The sequence below is a fragment of the Myotis nattereri genome (genome assembly GCF_964212035.1).
Source record: "Myotis nattereri genome assembly, chromosome: 13".
Lineage (NCBI taxonomy): Eukaryota > Metazoa > Chordata > Mammalia > Chiroptera > Vespertilionidae > Myotis > Myotis nattereri.
Genome location: NC_138088.1, coordinates 37,924,945 through 37,950,652, shown reverse-complemented (window position 1 = coordinate 37,950,652; position 25,708 = coordinate 37,924,945). Strand labels below are relative to the sequence as shown.

Sequence of the window (25,708 nt, the reverse complement as noted above, 5' to 3'; positions counted from 1 at the left end):
CTGGATGCCTTCCCTTCCCTCTTTGTGGTCTGACAAACTCCTACTCCTTCTTTTAAGCCAGCTCAAATGTCACGTTCTTTGTGAAGTGTTCCCTGATCGCTTCTGGCAGTGACTCACTGCTGCTCCAGGCTTCCACAGGCCTGGGCTCCTGCCCCTATTAAAGCACCTTTCACTTGCAAGTATCTGCTTTCGTGACTGCTCCTCCCTCCAACCGTTGTTGGCAAATCCTTGGCAGCTGTGCCATAGCTTCCCAGTCCTTCCCAGTAGCAGACATTGCCAGTCGATCAGAGCACTGAACCCTGCATGTGGCCTCAAAGTCCTCATTACAGCGTCCCACCGAGCAATCAGAGATGGCATGAGGGTCAGACCTATAGAGCATCCCTGTGCCACACTGGGTTTCTTGAGGTTACGTTTGGGTCCCCAGTACATGGCACATATTAGGTGCTAACTTCATGCTGCTTGGCTGAGTGAGTGTAGCTGGCACTAGAATCCATGTGTTCTGAATCCAACTTTAGTGTTTTCTCTTGTGCTTAAGCTGGTTTCTGGATAAAATATATGGCCTCTTAAGCAGGCCTGACGGCTCACTCATTCAAAACACATTCTTTGTGCCGCTGCTATACACCCAGCCCTGTGTTAGGTCCTGGAGAGTATAATGTGACAGTGAAGAATATAGACAACAAATACACAATTACGACACAGAAGTCAGCGCTGAGACAGGAGTGAGTGCAGAGTTGGATGAGAGCATGCAGGAGACACACTGGGCCCTGGGCAGTCAGGGAGGTTTCCCGGAAGAGGCTACACCTTTCAGCGGAGACCCGAGGGATGAACAGGAGTTTGCCTTGGAGTGGGAGAGGGTTTATGGGGTGACCCAGAAAAAGGGAAATTACTCTAGAACTTTAGTGGGGGTTTAAAATAATTTCTTCATTCCTTCTTGCAAATATGTGCAGTCTCACTTCTTACCACCTTCTTTGCCATCATACTGGTCCAAACCACCTCCAACTTTTGCCCGGTCTCCCTGCTTCTGCCCTGCCCTTCTCCCTGTAACCTATTAAATAAATACTTTACCATTATTTCACTTTCCCTACAGGAAGAATGTAAAGTTCAATACATGTTGTCTTTTTCACAAAAGGCAGCCCTTCCTCACCTAGTGCACACCCCTGCGGCTGTCCTGGAGTGCCCCGGGCGGGGGGGGGGGGGGGAGGGGGGCGGGCGCACTGCCCAGGCGCCCTCTGCCCAGGTCACCCCGGGCCCTGTGAGTCCACCTGTGTGTCTCTCTCTAGGGCTCCTTTAGAATCTACCCGCTGCCGGATGACCCCAGTGTGCCGCCCCCTCCCAGGCAGTTTCGGGAATTACCTGACAGCGTCCCACAGGAATGCACTGTTCGGATTTACATTGTTCGAGGCTTAGAGCTCCAGCCCCAGGACAACAATGGCCTGGTAAGAGTTTGGGTGTGGGGCCTTCTGCTGTAGCAAGATAATTACAGTCATCAACCACAGTAATTGTCATGTTCTTTCTTTGGGGGCATCTGTTATCTCATTGGGGGAGAGATACTCCATCAAAACAGTGCATTTAAGAGGGGCATTTATCTAAGAGCTGGAGGGGCTTGGATGGGTCTGGTTCATCCTCATTTTACAGATGTGACCTCGAGACGAGGAGACGTGCTCTATCACTCCTCCCTGCCACCTCCCTGCCACCACCTCGGCCCCCGTGCTCTATCACTCCTCCCTGCCACCTCCCTGCCACCGCCTCGGCCCCCACACGCCTTCCCTGAAGGCGGCTGGCCGTGTGCCATGTGGGGAAGCCTTGCTCAGACCTTGTCTGAGGCGCGCAGGGCCACGGCCTTTGAGAGTGGCTATGGAGGCCCACCTGCATCTGTCCCAGAAAGTGATGATGGTACCCCACGGTGACATCACCTGCCATCTGTTTTGTCCTCACAGTGTGATCCGTATATAAAAATAACGCTGGGCAAAAAAGTAATCGAAGATCGGGACCACTACATACCCAACACCCTCAACCCGGTTTTCGGCAGGTAAGGTGCCCGTCTACACGTTTTCCAGTCCTTCGTTTCTTCATGGTATGCAAATGAAGAAGGATACATGTGCCAAAGTCTGTTCTAGGCTCTGAACCTGCGGCCATGAACTGGACAAATATTCAAACAATAGTGCGGGGAAGGCCTGGGGAGGGGCAGGGGCAGGGGCAGAGTGGAGGGCGTCAACGGGGGAAAGAGGGAGGGACATCTGTAATACTTTCAACAATAAACTTTTAAAAATTCCAGTCTTTAAAGCAGACAATAAATATGAAAATACACAAGTAAAAGAATTTCATGGGAGTAAAAAGTGTCATGAAGAAAATAACCAAATCATGAGATGGGCTCTTCTGGGAGAGATAGGTTCTGAGACCTGGGGGCGGGGATGGGGTCGGGGATGGGTGCAGGGATGGCCCAAGGCCTGGGAGGCCGCTGTGTGTGTGGGTTCTAGACAAGAAGGGTAGGCAGGGTAACTGGTGACTTACCTGCGGTGACAATGTGGTTCTCCCTCCCTGAATCCAGCCTGGGCTCTGTTTTCTGGGACGTTCAAGTTCCATTATGATCCAGCGAATATACATATTATTGGCTGTTATCAAGACTGAGGAGGGGGCAGAAAGTGATGGGGTCAAAATGTCCTGCCCCCTCTGCCTTCAGTTCCCGAAGATTCTTGAAATAGCATTATTTTCGTCATCGTGGCCACTTAGACTTGTTTCTGGGCGGTGCCATTGCTCTCATCAGAACTCCTCAAGGGTCAGACAAACCCAAGTGACCTCTAACTAGGACCAGCATTTTTCAGTTATAAATTACGTGCGCACTTAACAATCGCTATTATTAGCTAAGCTTTTACTGTGGGCAGGTGCTGTGCTGAGCTGTTTTATATAAAACATCTCAGAAATTTAACAGCCCATAGGCGCCATTTAGCCCCATTTTAAACAGAGGAAACTAAGGCGCAGAGGAAATCAGGGCCCAAAGTGCCAGCCGGTAAGAGGCAGAGTCAGGAATCGAACCCAGGCCACCTGGCCGCAGCGTCGGCACCGTGTCCACACGGCGGAGTTGTGGCCGCCGCCGCCTGATTTTCGTCTCCGTGTCAGGGCAGGGACCAGCGGCCCGCTGTACAGGTGAAGGAAAAACCCAGACCTAGTCCATGATGGGGCCAAGATTTAGGTAGAAATTCCTGACTCCAAGCCCCAGATTGTCCCAACACTCCCGGTAATGCTTCATATTCATGGCAGAGCCACCACTCATAGGAAAATGCTCTTTTTGTACAAAACATTTGTGTAAACAGGGCCATTTTCCAAGAACCTTGCCAAGTGGGAGACTACTTTGTTCTCGGCTGACATGTGGCCTACCTGTTCATGTCTATCTTTATCATCTTGCCCATCCTCTTCTACTCATGTTTGTTGGTTTGTGACCTTTGGCATTCTCTCTCTCTCTCTCTCTCTCTCTCTCTCTCTCTCTCTCTCTCTCTCTCTCTCGTGCATGCGCGCTCACACACGCACACAAGAAAGTCTTTGTCACTCAAAGCTTCTCTGGTTCACACACACCCTTGTCCCCTCGCTCACACCCCGTCACACCCATGCACAGGGACCTCACACTCACTCGGCGCCAGGCACACACACGCGCATACCCTCTGCGCTGCACGCCCCGCGGCCACGTGCTGGGCCAGGGAGTGGAAGTAATCCTCTGGCTCCGCAATATGATCGTTTTCCTTTTCTCCCCCTGATCCAGCCCTGAGGTCTAGACAGGAAAAGGCACGCAGGGAAGGAAGGAGGGCTCCGTGTGAGGGAGACAGGGAAGCGGAGGAAGCCAGCTTTTAAGGGAGAAAGGCAGCCCTGTCTGAATCGCTTGTCTCAGAGGAGCCAAACACAAGCTTAATTAAGTGGCAGGAAAAGTCTTGCTCGGAGCCACCCAGGGAGGAAGTGATGCTGTCGGGCTCTGCTCGGCCAATCCCTGTCTGGCGTCTGTGCAGATCCCCCCCCCCCCCCACGCCCCACTCCTCCCCCATCCAGCCAGGTGGGGCCAAGGAGACGCCGGCTCTGCAGCCCCTCAGGCGGCTGTGGTCCCTGGCCTGTCTTAGAGGGTAGCTTTCTTCTCAGCAAGACTCTCGGGGACTCTGGGAGAGGAATTCAGGAAGAGACAAAATGCCTGCCCTCAGCCATCATTTAGCATATGCCGACCACACCATGGCCAGCTCACATGCAATGGAATGTCAGTGTCTCCCATAACATCTTAATGGGTGCGGCCCAAGAAAAAAGTACTTCTTCCTCACACCACGACACTTGGGTTGAAAAGGATAACTGCGGGACTTGTCAGAGCCTTAGTGTGCTCAGAGGAGTGCCATCAGAAGGGGTTCTCATCCTACTTGCCTGTCCCTTGGAACCCAGTATTGGAACCGTGTTGCTATGGGGCACTGGTGGCTACAGTGCTTCCTGGGTGGTCGTGACCCAAGCTCCTTTTCTCCTGTGGCTGCTGCCCCCTGTCGGCCCCTTCCTGGCTGTGGCGGCCTAAAGTCTGGGGTTTATCCAGGAGACACTCGAGTGGCGGCTTTTCTCCAGAGCCCTATTGGCACACACCCTCTGCTCATATGGATTCCTGAACATTCCTGGCTGTTTGGGCAGGAACCAGTCCACACACCAGAGAGCAAGGAGAAGGGAGGAGACATGGGGGGTGGGGGTGGGGGGCGGAGGCGGGGATGGGAGAGGCCTCCCACAGTTTTCTGCCATTTATTGAGCACCTACTAGGGGACCCGTTCCTCTGTGAATGGGGCGAATACGGAACCAAACCCCGCCCTTCGGGAGCGTATGCTGTTCCGTTTATCTTGCTCTCAGGACCTGCACATTACTCACCTCCCACAGGAAGTGCTGTTCGGTTATTTACCTTTATCTCAGAAGTGTTTGCATTTTAATATGGATGCTCTGGAAAGGCTGTAAGAACCGCGTTGGCGAATTGCATTCTCATTCTCCCCACACACCCACCCCCACCCCCACTCCCCGTGCCCTGTGGGGCGAGTCAGGACGTTCCAGGGGGCGGTGGTCTCTGTTTAGGCAGAAGAGGGGATGGAGCAGAGGCACAGCTCGGGGCTGTACATCAGGGTGCTTATGCCCTACTAATCTCCCAGCTGGGCAGATGCCTGGGTGCCCCAGTTAATAGGCATGTGATAATAATGTTCATACTATTATAATGAAGAATTCTTATAACCGTTGGGTTTTGAGCAATGCACTCATGCCAGATGCTGTCTAAGCATTTCTTCACTTGACTGTGATGGTGGGCATTACTATCACCATCTTACAGATGAGAAAACTGATCACAGAGAGGTTAAGGAATCGGCCTGGGATCCCAGCTAGTAAGCAGCAGAGCTGGGATTGGAACTTAAACTTAGGCACACGATTTAAAGCTCGTGATCTTCTCCTGAGCAAGTGTATAATCTCTTGTTCTTGTTAGGAATATGTACTACCTACCGAGAACCCCGCCCCCCCCCCTCCTCCGCACCTGGCTTTCCTAGTCGGGGCAGTCACAGCCCTGCCTGGGATTCTCTGCGCGGAGCCTTACGAGCGGACCGCATGGGATCACGGGGAGGCTAATCTTGCACTTGTTTATTAGGATGTATGAACTGACCTGCTACCTACCTCAAGAAAAAGATTTGAAAATCTCTGTCTATGATTACGACACCTTTACCCGTGATGAAAAAGTGGGAGAAACCATCATTGACCTGGAAAACCGGTTCCTTTCCCGGTTTGGGTCCCACTGCGGCATCCCGGAGCAGTATTGTGTGTAAGTTGCTTTGGCCATAAATGTAGACCATTTGCTCCATCTAAACATTAACCCCAAGAAGCCTTGGCTCTCTACCTCAGCGCTGGTCTTCCTGGAGCCACTGCTCCTTTGAGTCAGACACATACTGTTTTTCTTGGTAGGATTATTTTAGGGAGAATCGGGGCCATACCATTACCCAACTCCAGGGGGCGCCATTCACATTGGAGTCTATGTAAAACGCTTGCCCTGGGAGCAGAGCCTGCTCTGTGGGGATGGCATAGGGAGCAGTACTCAGGGAACTGGTCCCCTTGCTCCTGTTCTTTGAACCCCCCTCCTTGATGCCAGGCACTGAGAGCAGGCAATGTTTGGTGGCAAGAATTCCCTGCCCTTTGAAAACAAGGGTTCCCTGACCCTTCCTCCCCCATTGATCAATTTTGTGATGTCCCTCTTTCCCCCGTGCTTTCTACAGTTTCCAATGAGATACAGCTCCTGACTTCTAGTTTACGACTTTGCCTGTTATAATTATGGCCATCTCAGTCAAACTCATTTTTTACAGAGGAGGAAATTGAGGGGAGAAAGAGGATCAAATGGCTGAGCCCAAAATAACTGTGGATTTTAGGTCTTTGAAACAGATTTCTAGGCAAAGCCAAAGTGCAGAACACATTCCTGGCTCCCTTGTTACATGGGCACCTGTACATCTGTGTGAGTGGGTGAATCCAAGAAGGACCGCGTGCCCTTCAGTAACTCGGGGTGGGCTGTTATTCACAGTTCTGGAGTGAATACCTGGCGAGATCAATTGAGACCAACACAGCTGCTTAAAAATGTAGCCAGATTCAAAGGCTTCCCACCACCCGTCCTCTCCGAAGATGGAAGTAGAATCAGATATGGAGGACGAGAATACAGTCTGGATGAATTTGGTAAGCACGTTGTAAGCTGGTTACAAAGTCTAACAACCTCTTTCTATTGCTGGTTTGCTCTGGGGAGGGTTTCCGGCAGAGCAGTACCCTAATTGTACCACAGGGGACTCCACACACGACGCTCTAACAAAAGCCCCTTTATAGTGGGGTGTTGCTGTCATGTCAGGTGTCAAAGTGGACACATTTTCTTGTCTGTCTTATGTTTCACTTGACCTTTTTAGGTCATAGCCATTCGATCTTTTACACGAAATTCTAGTAATTGACTAATTTCCATGTAATGCAAAGTGCTCAGATGGTAAAGCAAGAATTTCTCTTCCAAGTTTATGCCATATTCTTCCAGCCCTTCTCTGGGAAGGCTCAGGGATGCATGGGGTTGGTTCAGAGAATCTGCTAAGTTCACATCTGGTTCACGTCTGAGCTTTGGGTCTTGCTCTTTCCCAAGCAGTAATTTATAACACAGTCTGTCCTGACACATAAACAGCTCTCCGCATTATGACAAAGACTGAAATAAGGTTAATTTAATAGAGCATAAGAGCTACGGTATGAGTCAGCGTTGTGTAGGGAAGGAGGGCTTCCCAGAGGGGGTGGCAGTGGGGCCGGCCTTGAGGGTTCCTGGGATAACCAAAAACAGCTGAGCAAAGACACCTGGGATTGAATGTGCTTCTGGATCCCCAACTGTTGATTCCTGACATTGTAAGACACTGTACTTCATCTTTTCCTTTGAAGAAGAAGACTTAGTCAATGTTAGGGAGGATTGTATGTTGAAGAAATGCTGTTAACATGAGAACTTGCAAAAGGGATCAGGAATGAACTGGCAAGCAACAGGGCCCCATGGAGAAGGGTACCCCCAAACAATCAGAAAGTAACCCCCCAAAAGCTGTCAGTCACGAGGACTGTTCCAGTCACTATTGTTACGTAACAAATTACTCCAAAACTTAGCAGCTGAAAACAACCATTTTGTTTTGCTCAGTTTTGTGGGTTAGGAATCCAGGAAGGGCTCAAGCAGGCAGTCCTCGCTTGAGTTGCTCATACAGCTGGCTGCTGGCAGGTGTCAGCTGGGGCTGCAGTCATCCAAAGGCTCGACCGTGGTGGTTGTCCAGGTGGCTCACTCACAGAGCCGGCAGTTGATGCTGGTTCTTGGCCAGGAGCTCAGTTGGGGCACCTTCTCAGAGTACCTACTCAGGGCAATCCTGGGTCCCCATGTTCCTTCCATGGTGGATGGCATCCCCCAGAGTGAGTGCCATAACAGGACCAGACAGAAGCCCCGGGGCCTTTGACGCCTCGCCTCAGAAGTCACACAGCATCCTTTCTTTAATGGTTAAATAAGTCTCCAGACTCAGAGAGGATATAGACACACACACACACACACACACACACACACACACACCCCGCCTCAGTAGGAGGAGTGTTGAAGAATTTGGGGGCTGTGTGTTTTAAATGCCACAGTGATGCCAGCTGCTGGGACAATTAAATTTACAAATTCCGGTGGCTTAACACAATAAAAGTTTATTCCTCAAAATCCAAAGCAGGTATTCCTACAGGTCCGTGGCCCTCTTCCACGCAGTGCCGCATGGGCTCAGCCCTCCCACCTTACAGCCCAGCCGTCCTTCAGCCCAGGTGTCAAGGTTGCTAATTTCTTCCGTATCCAGAAGAGAAAGGCACATATACGATTCTGCACAAGAGGGTTTTACGTGCCAGTTCTAGAAGTGACACACATGTCCCTTCCACCTGCATTACATTCTAGTTTAGGCTGGTCACATGGCCACGCCTAACTGCAGGGGAGTCTGGGAAACAGAGTCTGGCAGCGAGCCTTGGCCACAAAATAAACAAGGGCTGCCTCACACATTCTCATGTGTCTGGTCCCTTTGCTATTGCAGCCTTCAAGTCAGGTGTGAGCCTGGTTGGGGCAGGGTCCCTGGTCAGGAGCCATTTCTATCAATGATTCCTTCTCAAGTGGAAGTTTGCACACGGGCACTGCCTGACCATTTTGCAAAGTCTGGGATGATGTGCGGAAAGGCCCTCAGGCCATCTGGCTGAACTGTTCCCAGATGCCCATCCTGCTTCAGTGCCGCTTTCCATTCCAGAAGCCAACAAAATCCTGCACCGGCACCTCGGGGCCCCTGACGAGCGCCTTGCCCTTCACATCCTCAGGACTCAGGGGCTGGTCCCTGAGCATGTGGAAACAAGGACTCTGCACAGCACCTTCCAGCCCCACATCTCCCAGGTAAGGGGCTCCCTACCTTCCAGGACCCACCATCCAAACCCCAGATGTAGTGGAGGTGTTGACACGGACTTGTCTCTTTTGGATACTTTTAGAAACACAAGAAATAGAAACGAAACTCAGATTAGCTTCATCCCAAAGGGGAATTTATTGTAAAAATCAATTCACTAAATCCAGCCAGGAGAGTGACTATGACTCAGAACAAACTTGGACCAGGACCTCTCTCTGTCTCTTGTCTGTTTCTGTCTCTGGGTCTCCTTGAGTCTGGGCTCTTCCCCATGGTACCTCCCCATGCGTAAGAATAATGCAGACAGTCAAAGACTTCTGAGCTTTTGGGTTATAGCATAGCCTCGTCTACTTCCAAATGTGGAAAGGGTAGGTGGCCCTGCCTTGGCCGGACTGCGGCTGGGTCTCAGGAGACACCTGGATGCCTAATGCTCTGCAGCGGGCTTGATGTACTGTAGGACCTCGAGCCCGGAGATTAGTTAGAAGAGAGTCAGGATCACAGTAAAATATATCTGTTTTCAAGAGCTCCAGTTAATTCGTTTTGCTCACAATGCACCAGGAAGCCAATCTGGTGGTTTCCTTGGCAACCTTCTTAAAGGCCAGTCTGTTTTTGTCATGAAGGCAGAGTCTACAGAACCTCCAAAAGCAGTTTGGGGAATTTAAATTGGTTCGCATGGTCGATATAGTTTGCTAATGGCATTCCTCGTCTGTTTGGAAGAACTTCCCAGTCAGATGGATGGGCCTGTCTGTGGCTGTCAAAGGCCTTGAGCAGGGCCTCGGGGAGATGGTGGCACACCTGCCAGTCAGGCTCCCGCACCATCCGCCCTGCCAGCCTCCTCCCGGCTGTGGGCGCTATGAGCCAATGTCAGGGAGTCCTCCACCTGGGGGGACAGTCAGGGTCTTATCATCGTTTGAGTCTCTGCTTTGGAAGCACCACGTTGTGAGTCTTTCTTTGACAAAATTAAATACCACTTTACATTATTTTGATTTTTCTATCTTGAGTTTAATGGAGAAACCCTTGGGTGTCCCAAAACTGAGACTGACATTAAGTAGATGGTGTGGTGGTGAATAGAGTGACAGCTTGAGAACGGTTCTGAGAGTGAAGGGACCAACTGGAAGTGGCTGTGAGGGGGGGGGGGAGGGGTGTATGTGTGATTGTATTTGTGAGCGAGTGTGTTTGGGTGCATGTATGTGTGCATTGGGGGTTCTGTTAGTCATGAGAAGCCCCTCATTTTATTAACCAGGAGGGCTCAGACTCTGATACAGGTGGGCTCATGCGGCCAGCAGAGACTCCTGGGTGAGAGTAGGGAGCAGGTGGCCTAAATGACATTGAAGATATAAAATTCACCTGGGTTTGCCCTTCAACTCTTATGTATTTATTTATCTATTTATTTTGCTTTACGTGGACTAAGCAATTAGCAGGCCCAAAGACAGAGGTTCACGTAGGAAATATGAATGAAAACTGTAGTCTCTGCCACCTATAATATAACTTTATTTCTCTTTTCGTTTTTGAATGGCTTAGGGAAAACTTCAGATGTGGGTGGATGTTTTCCCCAAGAGTTTGGGCCCACCAGGCCCTCCTTTCAACATCACACCCCGGAAAGCCAAGAAGTAAGTAATCTTGAGACCCTGCTACCTTGGCCTAGGGTCTTGGCGCAGGACCAGAGGGAAAAAGCACCTTCAAAACGTGCTCCTTTTTAGATTCTACCTCCGTGTGATCATCTGGAACACCAAGGACGTTATCTTGGACGAGAAAAGCATCACCGGAGAGGAGATGAGCGACATCTATGTCAAAGGGTAAGGTCAGCATGCGAGCACCTTTGGCAAACTCCGGGGACGAAGCATGCTCTCCCTTCCTTTGTTTCCACTGTCGAGGTGTAGGATTCTGGGTCACCTGAAGGTGTGTTATCTCCTTACTGCAGTCTACTCAGGAAACTCCAGGGAGGCAAAGGCAGAGAGAGCAGAAGGGAAAGAAAACCTGTATGAATCTTGTTGATAAGCAGAGGCAGTAATAACTGTAGGAACTGATCCCTATTTCTCCATTTCTCTTTTTTAGAAGTGGGTTTTGTTGAGTTTATTAAGCAGATTTGTTATTTCTGCGACGTCTTAGTCATGCAGTTCATTTTTATTTCTTCTTGAATAAGTGTCTTCAGAAACAAGGAAAGGTTGCAAGGTTTCACTTGCTATATATTTTATTACCAGTAGCTAGTGTCCATGGAAAAGAGGGAATATTAGCAGAATTTTTTACAATCGTTGATTCCTCCAACCTGTACGGAGTGCCTGCCTCCAGCCTGGAAGGAGGCATCAACGTTCATTATTCTGGTACTTGCATCATCAATTCCAAGTAGTGATCTGTCCTCATGTGCACCATGTGAGGGGAGCGCATGTCATCAACCTCATTTTACCAATGGGGAGATGGTAAGTTCACAGCCAGGCCTGCCTCCTACCGAGACTCTCTGTCCGTGAGGTCCAGGCATCAATGATGTTAAAGCTCCCCAGTTGATTCCGATGCAATTCTAATGTGCATTCAGTGTTGAGAACCATGCATTCAACCACGTTACCAGCCTAAAATCTAGAGTTGCCCTTACTTCCGAACCAGGAGTTTTCCCAGTAGCAGGCAGATGTGACAGCAACTTCTTCCCAAGCGTGTTCATTCACTTAATCCTTCAACAGGTATTTAATTAGTGTCTGCTCTGCGCCAGGCACAAGTCAAGGGAACTTTACAAATGTCAAAAGTTGAGATGATAAATTGTTGATGGAAATGAATTTTCATAGGTATGCGTATGGAAATAACATATCTTCCTTGCTAGTCTCATTAATATGATCAGAGTGGATCTAAGAATAATAAAAAAAGGAAGCTGAAAGTCGTGTCTGTTTTGTTTGCTTATGTAAAATATGGAAAAGGAAATGCTGAAATTTAGAACTAACTCATATTCATTGAGCCCTATCAGCAGTGATGACAGACAGTGATGATTTATAGTTACCAGTATGAAGACTAAAATCATAGCCAGCAAGCTCCAACGTTCCCAAAATAGAAGCTAAGTTGTTGATATTTTCCAGAAAATTTCACCTTATCCCTGTTAACTGAAGTCTAAAGGGTTTCCTGCTTTGGTTTTAGAGGAATTATATTTTATTTGGCTACAACCTGTGTTGGATGCAACAGAGCACCTCCCCTTCATAAATCAGCCCCCAGCTCCGTAGATAACTGGAAGCTGCCCAAGAAAAGTGCATTAATTCTCCTGCCCTTCACTCCCCTAATCACTGCACAATTTTGCGGCTAGATTACCTGTCAATCACACGAACCTAAGCCTGTTTGCCTCTGCTTTTCAGCTGGATTCCTGGCAATGAAGAAAACAAACAGAAAACAGATGTCCATTACAGGTCTTTGGATGGCGAAGGGAATTTTAACTGGAGATTTGTTTTCCCATTTGACTACCTCCCAGCTGAACAACTGTGCATCGTGGCTAAAAAAGTGAGCTCTGAAATATGCCAGTGGGAAGTGGATGTCACGGGTCTTCCTTGACACAGACACTCAGAGAATGTTGGAGCCACTCCGCACCCTGGCGGTCGTGAGCTGAGCTGCCTCTTGGGACAGATGGTGACTCTGAGACTCACAGCAGGGTAGATACTTGCCCAGCGTCACACAGCTACGACAGCTATTTGTGTAGTTAGACGTATACGGAATGTAACTTTCCTTCCCCTAACATGTTGGTGGCCAGGGGAAGGATCTGGTGAAGGGTAGACATGGGGGTCTTGTATCAATACATACAACAACCCAAGTGTATGTCACAGGGAAACCAACTTCTTCCCATGATAAGCAGAACTGTTTGACTAACTAACCAAACAGAGGCAAAATATTCAATTATGGGAAATGTCCCTTCTTCAGAGGCAGTTTCATGATGGTTCAGGGCCCTGGGGGTCTTGCTTTGTAAGACTCGCAGTTACAGAGCTCAACTCAAACCAGCTTATATCCAAAAAGTGATTTGTTGGTTCACATTACAGAGAAGTCCAGGGCTGGCTGGCTTAAGGAATGCCCGGGTCCCAGGTTGAACTGGAGTCTTTAGAAATTGCTCTCACTTCTCCACTGCTCTGCTCAGCCTTCTTCTCTGGGCCTCCCTCCCTGGTGGAGGCCCAGCTCACATCCTGCCCTCCCAGCAACTCAGCAGAAAGAGGACAAACCCCCGATGGCGCCAACCAGGCTTCTGGAATTGGACCTCACTCTGCCTGTTTGGGGTCATGTGCCGCTCCTGCACCAACCAGTGCTGCCTGGGATGCAGGCTCTGACTGGCCTGGCTCTGGAGTAAAGCGTGGAGTCGGTTCTTCCCAAATCGCATGGATGGGAGGAAGGGACTCTCCAAGAAAAATCTGGGTGAAACCTGGGAAGCCAGTGATAACAGATGTCTCAGATAGGTCCTCCGTCCCACTTCAGCCCCCACATTCTATAGACGTTCCCTAGCTCTTCTGGTCACCTTCTCTCCCCACACCTGATTGAAATATACCTGCCTCTGTCCCATGTGGCCCTACTCAGTGCTGATGCTGTAGGGAGCACTTTCTGTGCCAGGTGAGATGAATGCTTTCAAAGGGCACTTTCTAGAGACACTGAGCTCATCCTGCTGTTGAATCATGCAGACTGGCATGGGGCAGGTGAGGGGTGTGGGTCGGGGAGGTGAGGGGTGTGGGTCGGGCAGGTGAGGGGTGTGGGTCGGGCAGGTGAGGGGTGTGGGTCAGGTGGGCCTCTGGTTACCTCTCCTATTTACCCGCATCTGGAGCTGGGCCTCCCGTGCCCTGGTGGTATTGGGAGCGTGAGCCCACAGAGGACAGTCAGGTGGGGCCGGACAATGGCAGAGTGGACTTCCAAGCCCCTCAGAGCCAGGCCTGCAGAGCCCTGCAAAGGGGCACATTTTTGGAATGTCACTTGAAAAACAAGGAGCTTCAAATTCCCAAAGCGCTGGGGGACTTCCCTTTCTCCTGGGGCCAGAGGACCGCAGATGTAATTAGGCTGTGGAGGTGTGACTATTTGGGGCTAATATTGCCCAGGCAGACGCAGGGACCAGCTTTGAGAACGTGGAGTACCCTACCCAGTCCTCCCTCCTCCTGACTAATATGTGGAATCTGGGGGTCTTAGTTGACCACAGCATGTAAGACACAGCAATATTTTTCAAAAGCCAAAAATGCCAGGACATTTTAAATCTGCGGTGATAAAAGAGCCAAATCGGTGCTCCAGTGAAATGGGTGTGCTCAGACATCCGTGTGGGGTGGGCGGAAGATCTGTGGGTGTGCAGAGGTGGCTGAGCAGAAGAAACACCCCAGTAGGGGATACTGTGGGCTGGCCTAGAACCTCCTGGCTTTGGAGGATAATCTAAGCAAGCCACAGTGGTCTTCGGGGGTAGGGGAGGGGTGGGGTGAGAGGAGAACAATCCCCAAACTCCAGGAAGTCACACTGATGGGGACATGGCAGGGAGCCTTCTGTTTGGGAGCTGCCTGGGACATCCTTTTTGCCACCCGGCTGGTGGCCTGAGATGTCCCGGGGAGCCCACCTGTCCTCCTTACGCGTGGGTGGAGGGCTAGGGCTGAGGGGAGAGGGGTGCAAAGGAGAGAGAAGGCCCCAATGCCTTGGTACTGGACTTTCCAAGGGGAGGGTGTCAGAATCCACTCATCAGTGTAATTTGGTTTGTCTGTTTCTCTTGTCATTTTAGGAGCATTTCTGGAGTATCGACCAAACCGAATTTCGGATGCCACCCAGACTGATCATCCAGATTTGGGATAATGACAAGTTTTCTCTGGATGACTACTTGGGTAGGGCTTCCATTTGGATATTTTTCTCTACGAATTTGTGCCTGGAATTTGTGAAATGAATTAAAGCTTGGAATCAAGTATTTAAATCTCCAGTTCTGCAAGAAAGTGCAGGTGGGGCTCACTCATGCCCTGAATGTCCTCTGGGCACTGTGGCCTCCTCATCTGCTGTCTCGGGTCCTCTGAGCAGGGGGCACAGTGAATGCCACCCCTTTCTGTGGGCTCAAAGGCCCCGTGGAGGCTCTTGTACCAGTTTCTGTCTTGCTGTTAAGACTCAAATCCTGTTTTCACAAAAGGATGCCACACCCCTGCCTGCTTTACTTCCAAACCATCCACTTTCTCTCCTCAGCACCTCCTCCAGGCTGCTGCTCTCAAACTTTACTGAGGTCTGTAATGCCCAGCCATTGATCTTTCCCCCAGGTTCAGCCTCCTCTGGGGCTAAAGGTACCTGGTAAGTACCACCCACATGTCCTGTGGGCTTGTCTGTTTCTTGGCACGCATTCCCCCCCACACACACCCCCAACCACCACCAAAGTAGCTCTTCTGATATTCTCTCCCCCAGGCCCCAGGTCTGTCTCCTTGGCCGGCTCTATTTCTTCCTCCCACTCTTTCAATGCATGCCTTTGGCCATGGCTGGTGTGGCTCAGTCAGTTGAGCGTCGTCTCTTGCACAGAACGGTCGCCAGTTCGATTCCCTGTCAGGATGTTTCTCACATCTGCTTCTTTCTCTCTGCCTTCCTCTCTCTCTAAAATCAATAAAAACATATTTTAAAATTAAATTAAAAATAAATACAGGCTTTTGCCTTCCCTGGGGTCTTTGGCTCTTCCCTAGGGCCCATCAGTGGTTTTCCCACTGTCATCTTTTGGCAAGGTCTGACCCCTAAGCCAGGATGTGTAGCCTGACCGCCACAGTGCCTGACACGTGGTAATAAGAAACTGTTCTGACAAATCACATTGCACTATGTAGATGTATCAAATCAACACACCATACTCCTTAAACTTACGCATGTTATGGGCAAATGGCTATAGTTACCGCCCAAAGAAGAGCCGAGAAATAAGCAGGGATGAGCTCAAGAAAGGCTGAGTGAATTGTGGCCTGTGGCTCCGTTCTAAGACGAAGGGCTGTTTCTTAGCTTGCGGTTTAGAGAGACTCTGCCCCACTCTCCCTCTTGCTCTTTGCTGCCACTGTTGAAGGCCACCTCTGTCCCAGTGGTCCATAACACAAACCCATTTCCCACAGGAGGTCCCAAACCCCAAAGACAGCCTGTTAAAGCGCTACTGACGCGTCAATGCCTCACATCACAGAAGAGAAAGTGCGCTTCTCCAGGCAGCCTGGTGGGCTTCCTAGCTCCCGGAGAGCATTTTCTGTTGAGCTGTTATGTTCCTCCTCAAGCTCCTGTCTCTGAGGTTTACCCCAGGAGACTGGAACGGACTGTTCCATAGAGCGGCCCATGTTCCAAGTACCAGGTGTCTTTCCCCAAAGCCACGTGACCGTGTTCAGGGCAGTTCAGAACGAATATGAGCAACTTTCAGATCCAGGTTCATGGGAGTTTTGTCTACAGACATTTTCACTATTTTGAGCTTGTAGACAAACTCTGTTTATGCTCCTGTCTTTGAGAAATAAAACATGTGGTCCTCTGTGAGATGCGAGTGGTGGGCAGGTATATCTCCTGCCACTTTCCATCCTATCTGGAAAGAATTTTCTGCGTCAACCAGGGTGCCTTTCTCTAACGCACTCATTACCTGTTGAGGACCACTGTCTGCCTCTTCTGCAGGGCATTCTGTTCCCGGGTAAAGGATGACTGACCCACGCAAAGCTTATTGGAGTTTACTGTTTCCCTGGCTAGGTTTCCTGGAACTTGATTTGCATCGCACCATCATTCCAGCAAAATCATCCGAGAAATGCCATTTGGACATGATTCCGGACCTCAAAGCCATGGACCCCCTTAAAGTGAAAACTGCCTCCCTCTTCGAGCAGAAGTCCATGCGAGGCTGGTGGCCATGCTATGCAGACAAAGACGGCTCTCGGGTGATGGCGGTAGGAGCATTTCCTGGCTGGGGGTCGTTCATCATTTAGATCTTATCATTTAGATTTTGTTCTTTATCAACAGATTTACTCCAGATAAGATAAGGGAGAGTTAAATTGCCGGGACTTTAGGTTACGAGAATGGCTTGTACCTGGGATCACAAGAGAAGGTGTCCATGAGCAAATATTGGGGGTTGAGTGGAAGGTGGAGGTATAGGAATTGTCAAAAAAACTGAGAGCCAGAGTGGTTGCACTACTGTGGGACCCGCCTTCACCAAGAAGCCTTATTTATGCTGAGCTATTAGTGCAGTTCCGTACAGAAAAGGGAACTTCACGTTTGAGCTGTTTTCATAAATTAAAAAAAAATAAAAGATAGAAGAAGCAGAGATGCTGACATTCATTGAGCAAGAAGGCTTTAACTTACAAGCAAGTTTGGAGAACTCAAGCTATATTCTGACATAGAAGCGAGAGTGCAGGTCACCTTGGCCAGTGTGACTCAGCTGGTTGGACGTTGTTTCGTGCACCAGAAGGTGGCTGATTCAAATTCAGGTCGAGGGAACATGCCCAGAGTGTGGGCTGTATCCGCAGCAGGGGGCTGCAGGAGGCACACGATCAATGTTACCCTCTCATATCAATGTTTCTCTCTTTCCCTCTACTTCTTCTCTCTCTAAAAATCAAACTGTTAAAAACAAAAGAGAGTGCAGGACACTATGCTCTGGCACAAAAGACTACCTAATTCCTTATGTATTAATAATAGTTAACATTCCGCATCACTAATTATGAAGCAGTCAATATGCTAAATGCCTTACATTCATACTCTTGTTTCTTAAAACAGCTTTGAGGTCTAATTTATATAAATAAAATGCACCCATTCCAGAGTGTACTTTGATGAGTTTTGTTGACAGTTGCATACACTCATGAAACCACTGTAATCAAGAGAGAGAACATTCCCATTAGCCTCAAAAGTTTCCTTGCGCCCTTTGCAGTCCATCACTCCCCCCACGCTGGCCCAGGAAATCACTTATCTGCTGTCTGCCACTTAGGGATGACTTTGCACGTAATCTCGTTCTGCTAGCAACCCCATCAACTAGACATTATCCCCTTTTTATAGGCTCAAAGCCAGGCTGGGAGAGATGGAGCACCTTGTTGTAGTCAGACACGTTGCTTTGTTTGGCTCATCAACATAGAGGCATCAGTGCTCCACCACCTAAACGAATCTCGGGGTCGAGGTTCTCAAATTGTTGTTGACTTAGTCTGGCTTTTCAGGATTCTAGAAAGATTGTTACAACCTTGGTTAAGCCTGGCTATCCAAGTGGCAAGTTTCTGGACCTCTCACAGCCTGTTTTCCTCATGTGCACTTGAGGACAGCAACAGTCCCTGCTTTATAGGATAGCAATGAGCATTACACAAGATGATCCCTAAGGAAGGGGTGAGCAGGGCCCAGAGAGACAGCATCCATTCATTCACTCACTCATTTGTTTACTCTGTTAGCATACATTGAGGCCCCACTGAGTATCTGCACAGCTCTGCACCGTGGGTGGTCCGTGGTCAGCCTGAAGCATGTGGGCTGCCTGGGAGCCTACAGTTCATGCTCCATCCATATTAGACATTGTTATTAGCAGTACTCAGGTTAATCTGTGTCCAAGTAGAGTTACAAAGGAAGGTGTGTGCAGAGGCAAGGAGATGGATGGGAGAAAGAATGATGGGGATCCAGAGAGTGACAGGCAGGGAGCAGGGAGGAGGGGGAGCAATTTGTCCTCTCGGGTTCCCACAAGGAGCCAGTTCAGAAACACATGGAAGAGGAAATGTGATGAAATCTCCTGAGGAAAATCCAAGGCAATCTCGGGATTGTTTTACAAGAATAAAAATCGCTGCTCGGGGAATACTCCTTGGGCTGAAGTGAAAATATTTGTGAAGCGTGATGTCATGTGTTTAACCTGTTCTGCTTTACTGAAGGGGAAAGTGGAGATGACGTTGGAAATCCTTAATGAGAAGGAGGCCGATGAGAGGCCAGCCGGGAAGGGACGGGATGAACCCAACATGAACCCCAAGCTGGACCCACCAAAGTGAGAGCCCTCTTTGTTCTCGGCGTCCTCTCATCCCTAAACACCTGCAGACTGAAAGCCCCCCTTCCAATTGGCTTAATAGACTGGATTAGCTCTTGTCCTTCTAATTTTCTATTTAATAGTGGGGGCTGGGGGTAGAAAGGCTGGTGATCTGGCTTTATGTTAATCACTCTCCTTTCCATTGAAACCAAAGTCCAGGGTCCCTTCAACATCTTAGGAAGTTATAAAAGGTTCAAGAATCTTTCTTTGCTAACTAAGGGAAATAATATCTTTTCTTGACTTTATAAGTGTTATTTAATATATTTTTTAAATGGTGTTATGCCCTGCAGTGAAATGTCTGTCCCTCCTGAGTTGGGTAGGTAAAACCATTTCTTTGCAATGCAGCCGACCGGAAACCTCCTTCCTCTGGTTCACCAACCCGTGTAAGACCATGAAGTTCATCGTGTGGCGCCGATTTAAGTGGGTCATCATCGGCCTGCTGTTCCTGCTGGTCCTGCTGCTCTTCGTGGCTGTGCTCCTGTACTCCTTACCGGTGCGGCCCTGCTCCTTGTCCCGGCTGTGTGTGTGTGTGTATGTGTGTGTGTGTCTGTGTGTGTGTGTGTGTCCTGCTCCTTGTCCCGGCTGTGTGTGTGTGTGTGTCCTGCTCCTTGTCCCGGCTGTGTGTGTGTATGTGTGTGTGTGTGTGTGTATGTGTGTCCCTGCTCCTTGTCCTGGCTGTGTGTGTGTGTGTGTGTGTGTGTGTGTGTGTGTGTGTGAACTGTGGTTGGTCATCTAACTTGGTACTTACTTGCCTTGGATGCTCTTCAGAAGAATGACTTACTTAGGAGTTGTGGTCTCACAACCCTTCAGCCTTTGGAAAATTTAAAGTAACGTGTCCTGTGGTTAGAATTGCATGCTTATGGTTTCACGAATTCCAGGCCAAACTTTATGGCCTGAAAATAATTTTGGTGTCAGGAATTCTAGGAGAAATCTCTCGGGCCTTTATCAATATATGTCTGGACTATAGCCAGCATTTCTAACTGATCTTCCTGCCTTCAGACTTCTTGTCCTACCTAGCATTCACAGATCCCCAAATCTGGGACCCCTGTACATTTACACAAACCCTGAACTCCACCCAAACTAGATAATAACACACACACACACACACACACACACACACACACACACCCGCAACAAGTATTGCTCTTACCTGCCAGGATGTCTTTGCCAGTGCTGTTCCTTTGTCCATGTTTTGTCTATCAACATCTTATTCATTGTTTAAGACCCACATCACATAACCTCCCCCGTAACTTTCCCTTAATCATCCCAGTCATAAAGGAAAGTCCAAGTGGGGATTTTGCCAGTGTGCCTACAAGTAGTGCTTTCATTCCACTATTCAAGGAATTTATTGAGTATCTACCATAGGCTAGGATTTGGGGTACACACATAACCAAGGCATGATTTCTACCCACAAGTAGTTCATAGCCCAGGGACAAGCAGACATATGAACAAGTAACCTACTATGAGAGGCAAACTGCTATAGAGATATCAACAAATAACCACAAGACCCAATTGCTGAGAATGGTTTCAACAAGGTGGGGACATTAAAGACCAGTTTGCCAGGCATTCAAATACTCTTACTTCAATTCATCTTATATAATAAAAAGGTAATATGCAAATTGGCCATCACTCCAACACACAAGATGGCCACCCCCATGTGGTCAAAGATGGCCACCCCAAGATGGCCGGCAGGGGAGGGCAGTTGTGGCCGATCAGGCCTTTAGGGGAGGGCAGTTGGGAGAAACCAGGCCTGCAGGGGAGGGCAGTTGGGGGCAATCGGGCCTGCAGGGGAGGGCAGTTAGGGATGTCCAGGCTGGCAAGGGAGGGAAGTTAGGGGTGACCGGGCCAGCAGGGGAGGGCAGTTGGGGGCAATCGGGCCTGCAGGGGAGGGCAGTTAGGGGAGACCAGGCTGGCAAGGGAGGAAAGTTAGAGGTGACCAGGCCAACAGGGGAGGGCAGTTGGGGGCAACCAGGCCTGCAGAGGAGGACAGTTGGAGGCGACCAGGTCTGCAGGAGAGGGAAATTGGGGGTAACAAGGCCTGCAGGGGAGGGCAGTTAGGGGTGACCAGGCCAGAAGGGGAGGGCAGTTAGGGGCAATAGGGCTGGCAAGGGAGCAGTTAGGCATCGATCAGGCTGGCAAGGGAGTGGTTAGGGGGTGATCAGGCTGGCAGGCAGAAGTGGTTAGGGACAATCAGGCAGGCAGGCAGGCGAGCAGTTGGGAGCCAGCAGTCCTGGATTGTGAGAGGGATGTCTGGCTGTAAACAGGCAGTCGGACATCCCTCGAGGGGTCCCAGATTGGAGAGGGTGAAGAGGGTGCAGGCTGGGTTGAGGGATAAACACACACACACACACACGCAGGAATTTCGTGCACCAGGCCTCTAGTATTAATCATAATAGAGTAGTTTGTATTGAGGAGCATAGCCACAAAACCACAACAGCTGCGATGTCATATCTTTGTTTCCCCCAGTATAATACTTTCAGTTTCACTATAAGTACATGTACACTGTTTTCTAGTTATAGGTCAGTCTGTCTTGACCATTTAAAAAACTCCTCATAGTTATTTCTTTTGCTTGACCTAGATCCTATTGAATAGTGGTTCTCACCTGGGGGAGATTTTGCTCCCCAGAGGGCATTTAGCAATGTCTGGAGACATTTTGTCACAACGGGGGTGTGCTACTTACTGGCATTAGTGGGTAGGGGACAGGCCAGGGATGCTGCCGAACATCCTGCAACATCCAGGACAGCCCCCAACAAGGAGGAATCATCTGGTCTTTAATGTCAGTGGTGTCAAGGCTGAGAAACCCCTCGCTTAAGTATATATATTTTACGCTGTCTTTGCTTCCTTTCCAGAACTATTTGTCAATGAAGATCGTGAGGCCAAACGCATAATAAAAGCCAAAGTTTCTTTGCCAGAGTCATCAGCAAGGAGGGAGCCCTGTCTGTGTTTCTGGACCAAAAGCAAGAGCGATTTTGTCTGTGTCTGAGACGACATTCCAAGGGCAAGTTACACTACTTCACCGAAGCCTGGCAGCTCCCCGGGGGTGCGGGTCCTGGAGGCCAAGCCAACTAGCAACACTTTTATCTTCTAAAGTATTAAAACTTTTACCATGTTTTTCGAAATATTTTTCAAGGTGGCTGGTTCCATTTTAAGAAATCGTCTTTTTTTGTATGTGTCCTTAAGTTCTATAATTCAATCTTTGGAAAGTGCTGAAATAGAATTTGAAAATTCCGGCATCTTGACCTCATAGTCTTCTTACTTGTAATCAACAGAAAGGACTGTGCACTATAAAAGCAGAGTAGTTAGACTTAGTCCTTGTTATGATATTTTATATGGATAAATACCACGATATTTTATATGGATAAATGTTTATCAACCTCTGTGATAAACCCAAATAAAAGCATTGCACTTTGAACACATAGCTGTCTGGTGTGGCTGTGGGCTGAGTTGGGAAGGAGACAGTTTCTAATCCTCTGGGTCTTAAGGGATGAAATGCCACGGCATATCACCTGGCCATAAGCCCTTTATATGTGTGCTGCCAAACCTTGGCCAGTGGGTCACACTGAGGCTGATTCTATATAATAAAGAGCTAATATGCAAATGGTCATCACGCCCTCGTGCCCTCGAACCCTCGCGCCAGGGCTGGGGGACCTGAGGTCTCGCCCACCACCCTGCGGGGCTTGACAGGGTGGGGCTGGCCGGGTTTGGGTCTTGCGCGATTTCGAGGCGCATGTGGCTGGGTGGGGACTTGACTCTGGGTCCCGTGGTGTGCCCCAGACTCTGACAGGAGGAAGATTTTCATATACATTTTATTAATTTTCTTTCATCTCTGACACTTTTATTATAGAGAAAGGGCAAATAGCAATATTAAAATATTTCCTCTAATTAATTCCCTTTTAATGTGCATGAATTTCGTGCACCAGGCTACTAGTATAATAAATAACTAAAGCTAACACTTACTTTAAAATACTTATTCTGCCGAAACCGGTTTGGCTCAGTGGATAGAGCATCGGCCTGCGGACTGAAAGGTCCCGGGTTCGATTCCGGTCAAGGGCATGTACCTGGGTTGCGGGCACATCCCCAGTAGGAGATGTGCAGGAGGCAGCTGATCGATGCTCCTCTCTCATCGATGTTTCCAACTCTCTATCTGTCTCCCTTCCTCTCTGTAAAAAATCAATAAAATATATTTTAAAAATAAAATAAAATAAAATACTTATTCTGTGCACAACATTGTTTTAAGTGTTGCATGTGTAACTCATTGAATCCTCAATAAGGGTAGGGAACACTATTAACCCCATTTTACAGTTGAAGAAATTAAGGCAGACAGAGGTTAAGTAACTCACCCAAGGCCAGACTACCAACGAATGGTAGAGCTGGAATTTGAACCCAGCCAATCTGGGTTCTTTCCTTCTTAACTGCTTTTAACCACCAATAGGAGGGCTGTCCAGAGGAGAAGCTGAGATGGTCACGTGGTGTGGCAACTGAAACCCAGTGTGGCTCCCATGCCAACACCATCAGAGTCAGCATGTGGTATAAAACATGTGAATGCATTATCCTGTTCATATAACAGACCGTGGCGAGATCTGCAAACAGTCCTATTTCAAGGAGCAACACAGAACTGAAGGAACAAGAAATGGTATGAAAATGGTGATTTTTCTTTTACCACAGTTGACTGTCTTGGCGTTATTGTTGATTGTTTCATATTTTGAACATTTTAATTCCCTCCAAGGTTCTGCCAAAAATCTTAGCATTCAAAGTGTGTTCAACACGTGAAAAGGTTGAGACCCAGGGCGAGCTAAATCGGAACACCTGCCACAACTCTGGCTCCTGTAGTCTCCTCACGCAGTCCGCACAGGTTGTTCTAACAAGATCACGTCATCTCGCTTATAATTAACACAAAGTCTACAACTTTTATATAATTCAGGGAACACTCTAATAATGAAAGGGAGACAGTTTTATTTAAAATGGTGTTTGTTGCTTTAGCTGGCTTGGCTCAGTGGATAGAGCATTGGCCTGTGGGCTGAAGGGTCCCAGATTCGATTCCAGTCAAGGGCACATGCCCAGGTAGCAGGCTTGACCCCCGAATCAATGATTCTCTCTCATCACTGATGTCTCTCTCTCTCCCTCTCCCTTCCCCTCTGAAGTCAATATATATATATATATATATATATATATATATATATATATATATATATATATATATATTTTAATGGTGTTTGCTAGGAGAAAAAAGTAGGCTCTGCAAAAGAACAAAGTTGTTCCAGGCAAAGTTGCTATTTGGAATATTTAACCATCAGTATGATCAGAGCAGAAGCTTCACCCATCACAATGGGTAATGGCTATTAAAACATTAGAACAGCCATTCCAGTGTGTGCAACCCGAGCGTTAGCCTGCAGGGACCCACAGGACACTCTCCCATCGTGCCCCACTCCAGTCACGCCTGCTGAGCAGAGAAATGCCTGGCTGTGAGGGAAGCCTTTGCCTCCTTTCCTCCAGCTACCTATCTGGGAGCCGCCAGTGCAGTTCCTTTGAGTGCCTGGCAGCAAAGCTCTAGGAATGAACTAATTCCCAGAGAGAATATCCAGCCAGGCTTTCTGGGTAATACTCCCCCCTTTCCTCTCCCAGCCCCCTCCTCAGCCCTCCCCACACCTGCCCAGAAAGCTCCATCTTGTCAAAAGATAATGGTCCCTCATTTGAGGTTGTTAGCTGCCTGGTGACCTATAAATGATCGTTAAAAGCTGGAACTCATCACAGTCCGGTCAGACTGTCGCTTCACCGCGAATTAAAGGACTCTTAGTGCTAACTGACTCTAGCAAGTGCCACCATTCACGCCGGAGCCTTCATGAGGAAAACAAATCTCCATTACTGTCTGGAGGGCGACAGGAAGCTGAAAATCCTGGCAGCCTGACGCTTGATGTTGTTTTGTTCTCCCTTTCTCCTTTTAAGGCCCAAAAGAAAGAAAGAGAAAGTCACCGTTAGACCTGTACGTTGCTTTCAAGGGCTATTGGCGGGGTGGGCAGAGTTCTGAAACCCATGTGAAGAGGGAGCGCAGGGAGCTGCGCAGCCTGGCCTCCCAGGTGCCACCCAGGCCAGCTCCTGCCCTCCGAGTTCACCCGGCTCAGAGGAGTGTTTGTCCAAAGACTGGAGCTCGCTTGTTTCCCTGTGTTGAGCAGATGTTATTACAAACACAACCAGAAGACGAGGGGGGCTTTCCAGAAGCGTCTGTGCAGTTCAGAGAAAGTACAACTTGACTACCCTATGGGGAACCAACATGGACAATGACTGCAAAGCTTGAAAGCCCTCTCCCGTTGAAAGATTTCCTGCTAAACAGATGGCTCTGGGCGGCCCATCCGTTCGGGACTCCGGACCGTGTGCACGCAGCCCCCAGAGGCAGGTGGGAATTCCATTCCGAAGAAGGCTGTTCAAGTCGGCTGGATGTGGAATCAGTTCAGAATGGAGTCGATGTTGTAAACAGATGAAGCACCCGCCATCTTTGCAGCTGAGTTTTGTGTTTGTTCAGCGTTGAACGGCCACTCCCTGATCTTCCTTAGGTTAAGCAGAAGGGGGTCCCCGGGAAGATCAAAGGAGGCTGCTTTCCCCGTGGATGTACATGCCCGAAATGAAATGCCAGAGTTCATGAAGTTCAAGAAAAACAAGAGAAACGTGTAACGCAGACTAACGGCAAAACCCTAATGAGGAAGGGAACATAATGAAAAACACAGGCCCGCCATCTGCACGGCCAAACTCATAACTTCAAGAGTACGACTGTGTAGGACATGCAGACTCGAGACTTTTTACTATTTAAATAAACTGAACAAGAAAGAAAAGTCATAGTTTTTTTGACTCCCACGGAGTAAATTGAATGCTT

The 25,708-nt window shown here is 48.9% G+C and overlaps 1 protein-coding gene across 1 annotated transcript in view; it reads left to right on the top strand.

Annotated features, from left to right (window-relative positions):
* Positions 1 to 22,438, top strand: part of MYOF (myoferlin) — a 139,336-nt gene extending 116,898 nt beyond the window's left edge. Inside the window, exons 43-55 of the mRNA XM_081104338.1 lie at positions 1,281 to 1,436; positions 1,938 to 2,029; positions 5,627 to 5,797; positions 6,545 to 6,693; positions 8,778 to 8,917; positions 10,443 to 10,531; positions 10,622 to 10,717; positions 12,251 to 12,392; positions 14,617 to 14,716; positions 16,560 to 16,750; positions 18,695 to 18,804; positions 19,189 to 19,336; positions 21,693 to 22,438. Coding sequence (XP_080960464.1) covers positions 1,281 to 1,436; positions 1,938 to 2,029; positions 5,627 to 5,797; positions 6,545 to 6,693; positions 8,778 to 8,917; positions 10,443 to 10,531; positions 10,622 to 10,717; positions 12,251 to 12,392; positions 14,617 to 14,716; positions 16,560 to 16,750; positions 18,695 to 18,804; positions 19,189 to 19,336; positions 21,693 to 21,731 — 1,623 coding nt within the window. The 3' untranslated portion in view covers positions 21,732 to 22,438. The remainder of the gene's footprint in view (positions 1 to 1,280; positions 1,437 to 1,937; positions 2,030 to 5,626; positions 5,798 to 6,544; positions 6,694 to 8,777; positions 8,918 to 10,442; positions 10,532 to 10,621; positions 10,718 to 12,250; positions 12,393 to 14,616; positions 14,717 to 16,559; positions 16,751 to 18,694; positions 18,805 to 19,188; positions 19,337 to 21,692) is intronic.
* Positions 22,439 to 25,708: the final 3,270 nt, after the last annotated feature.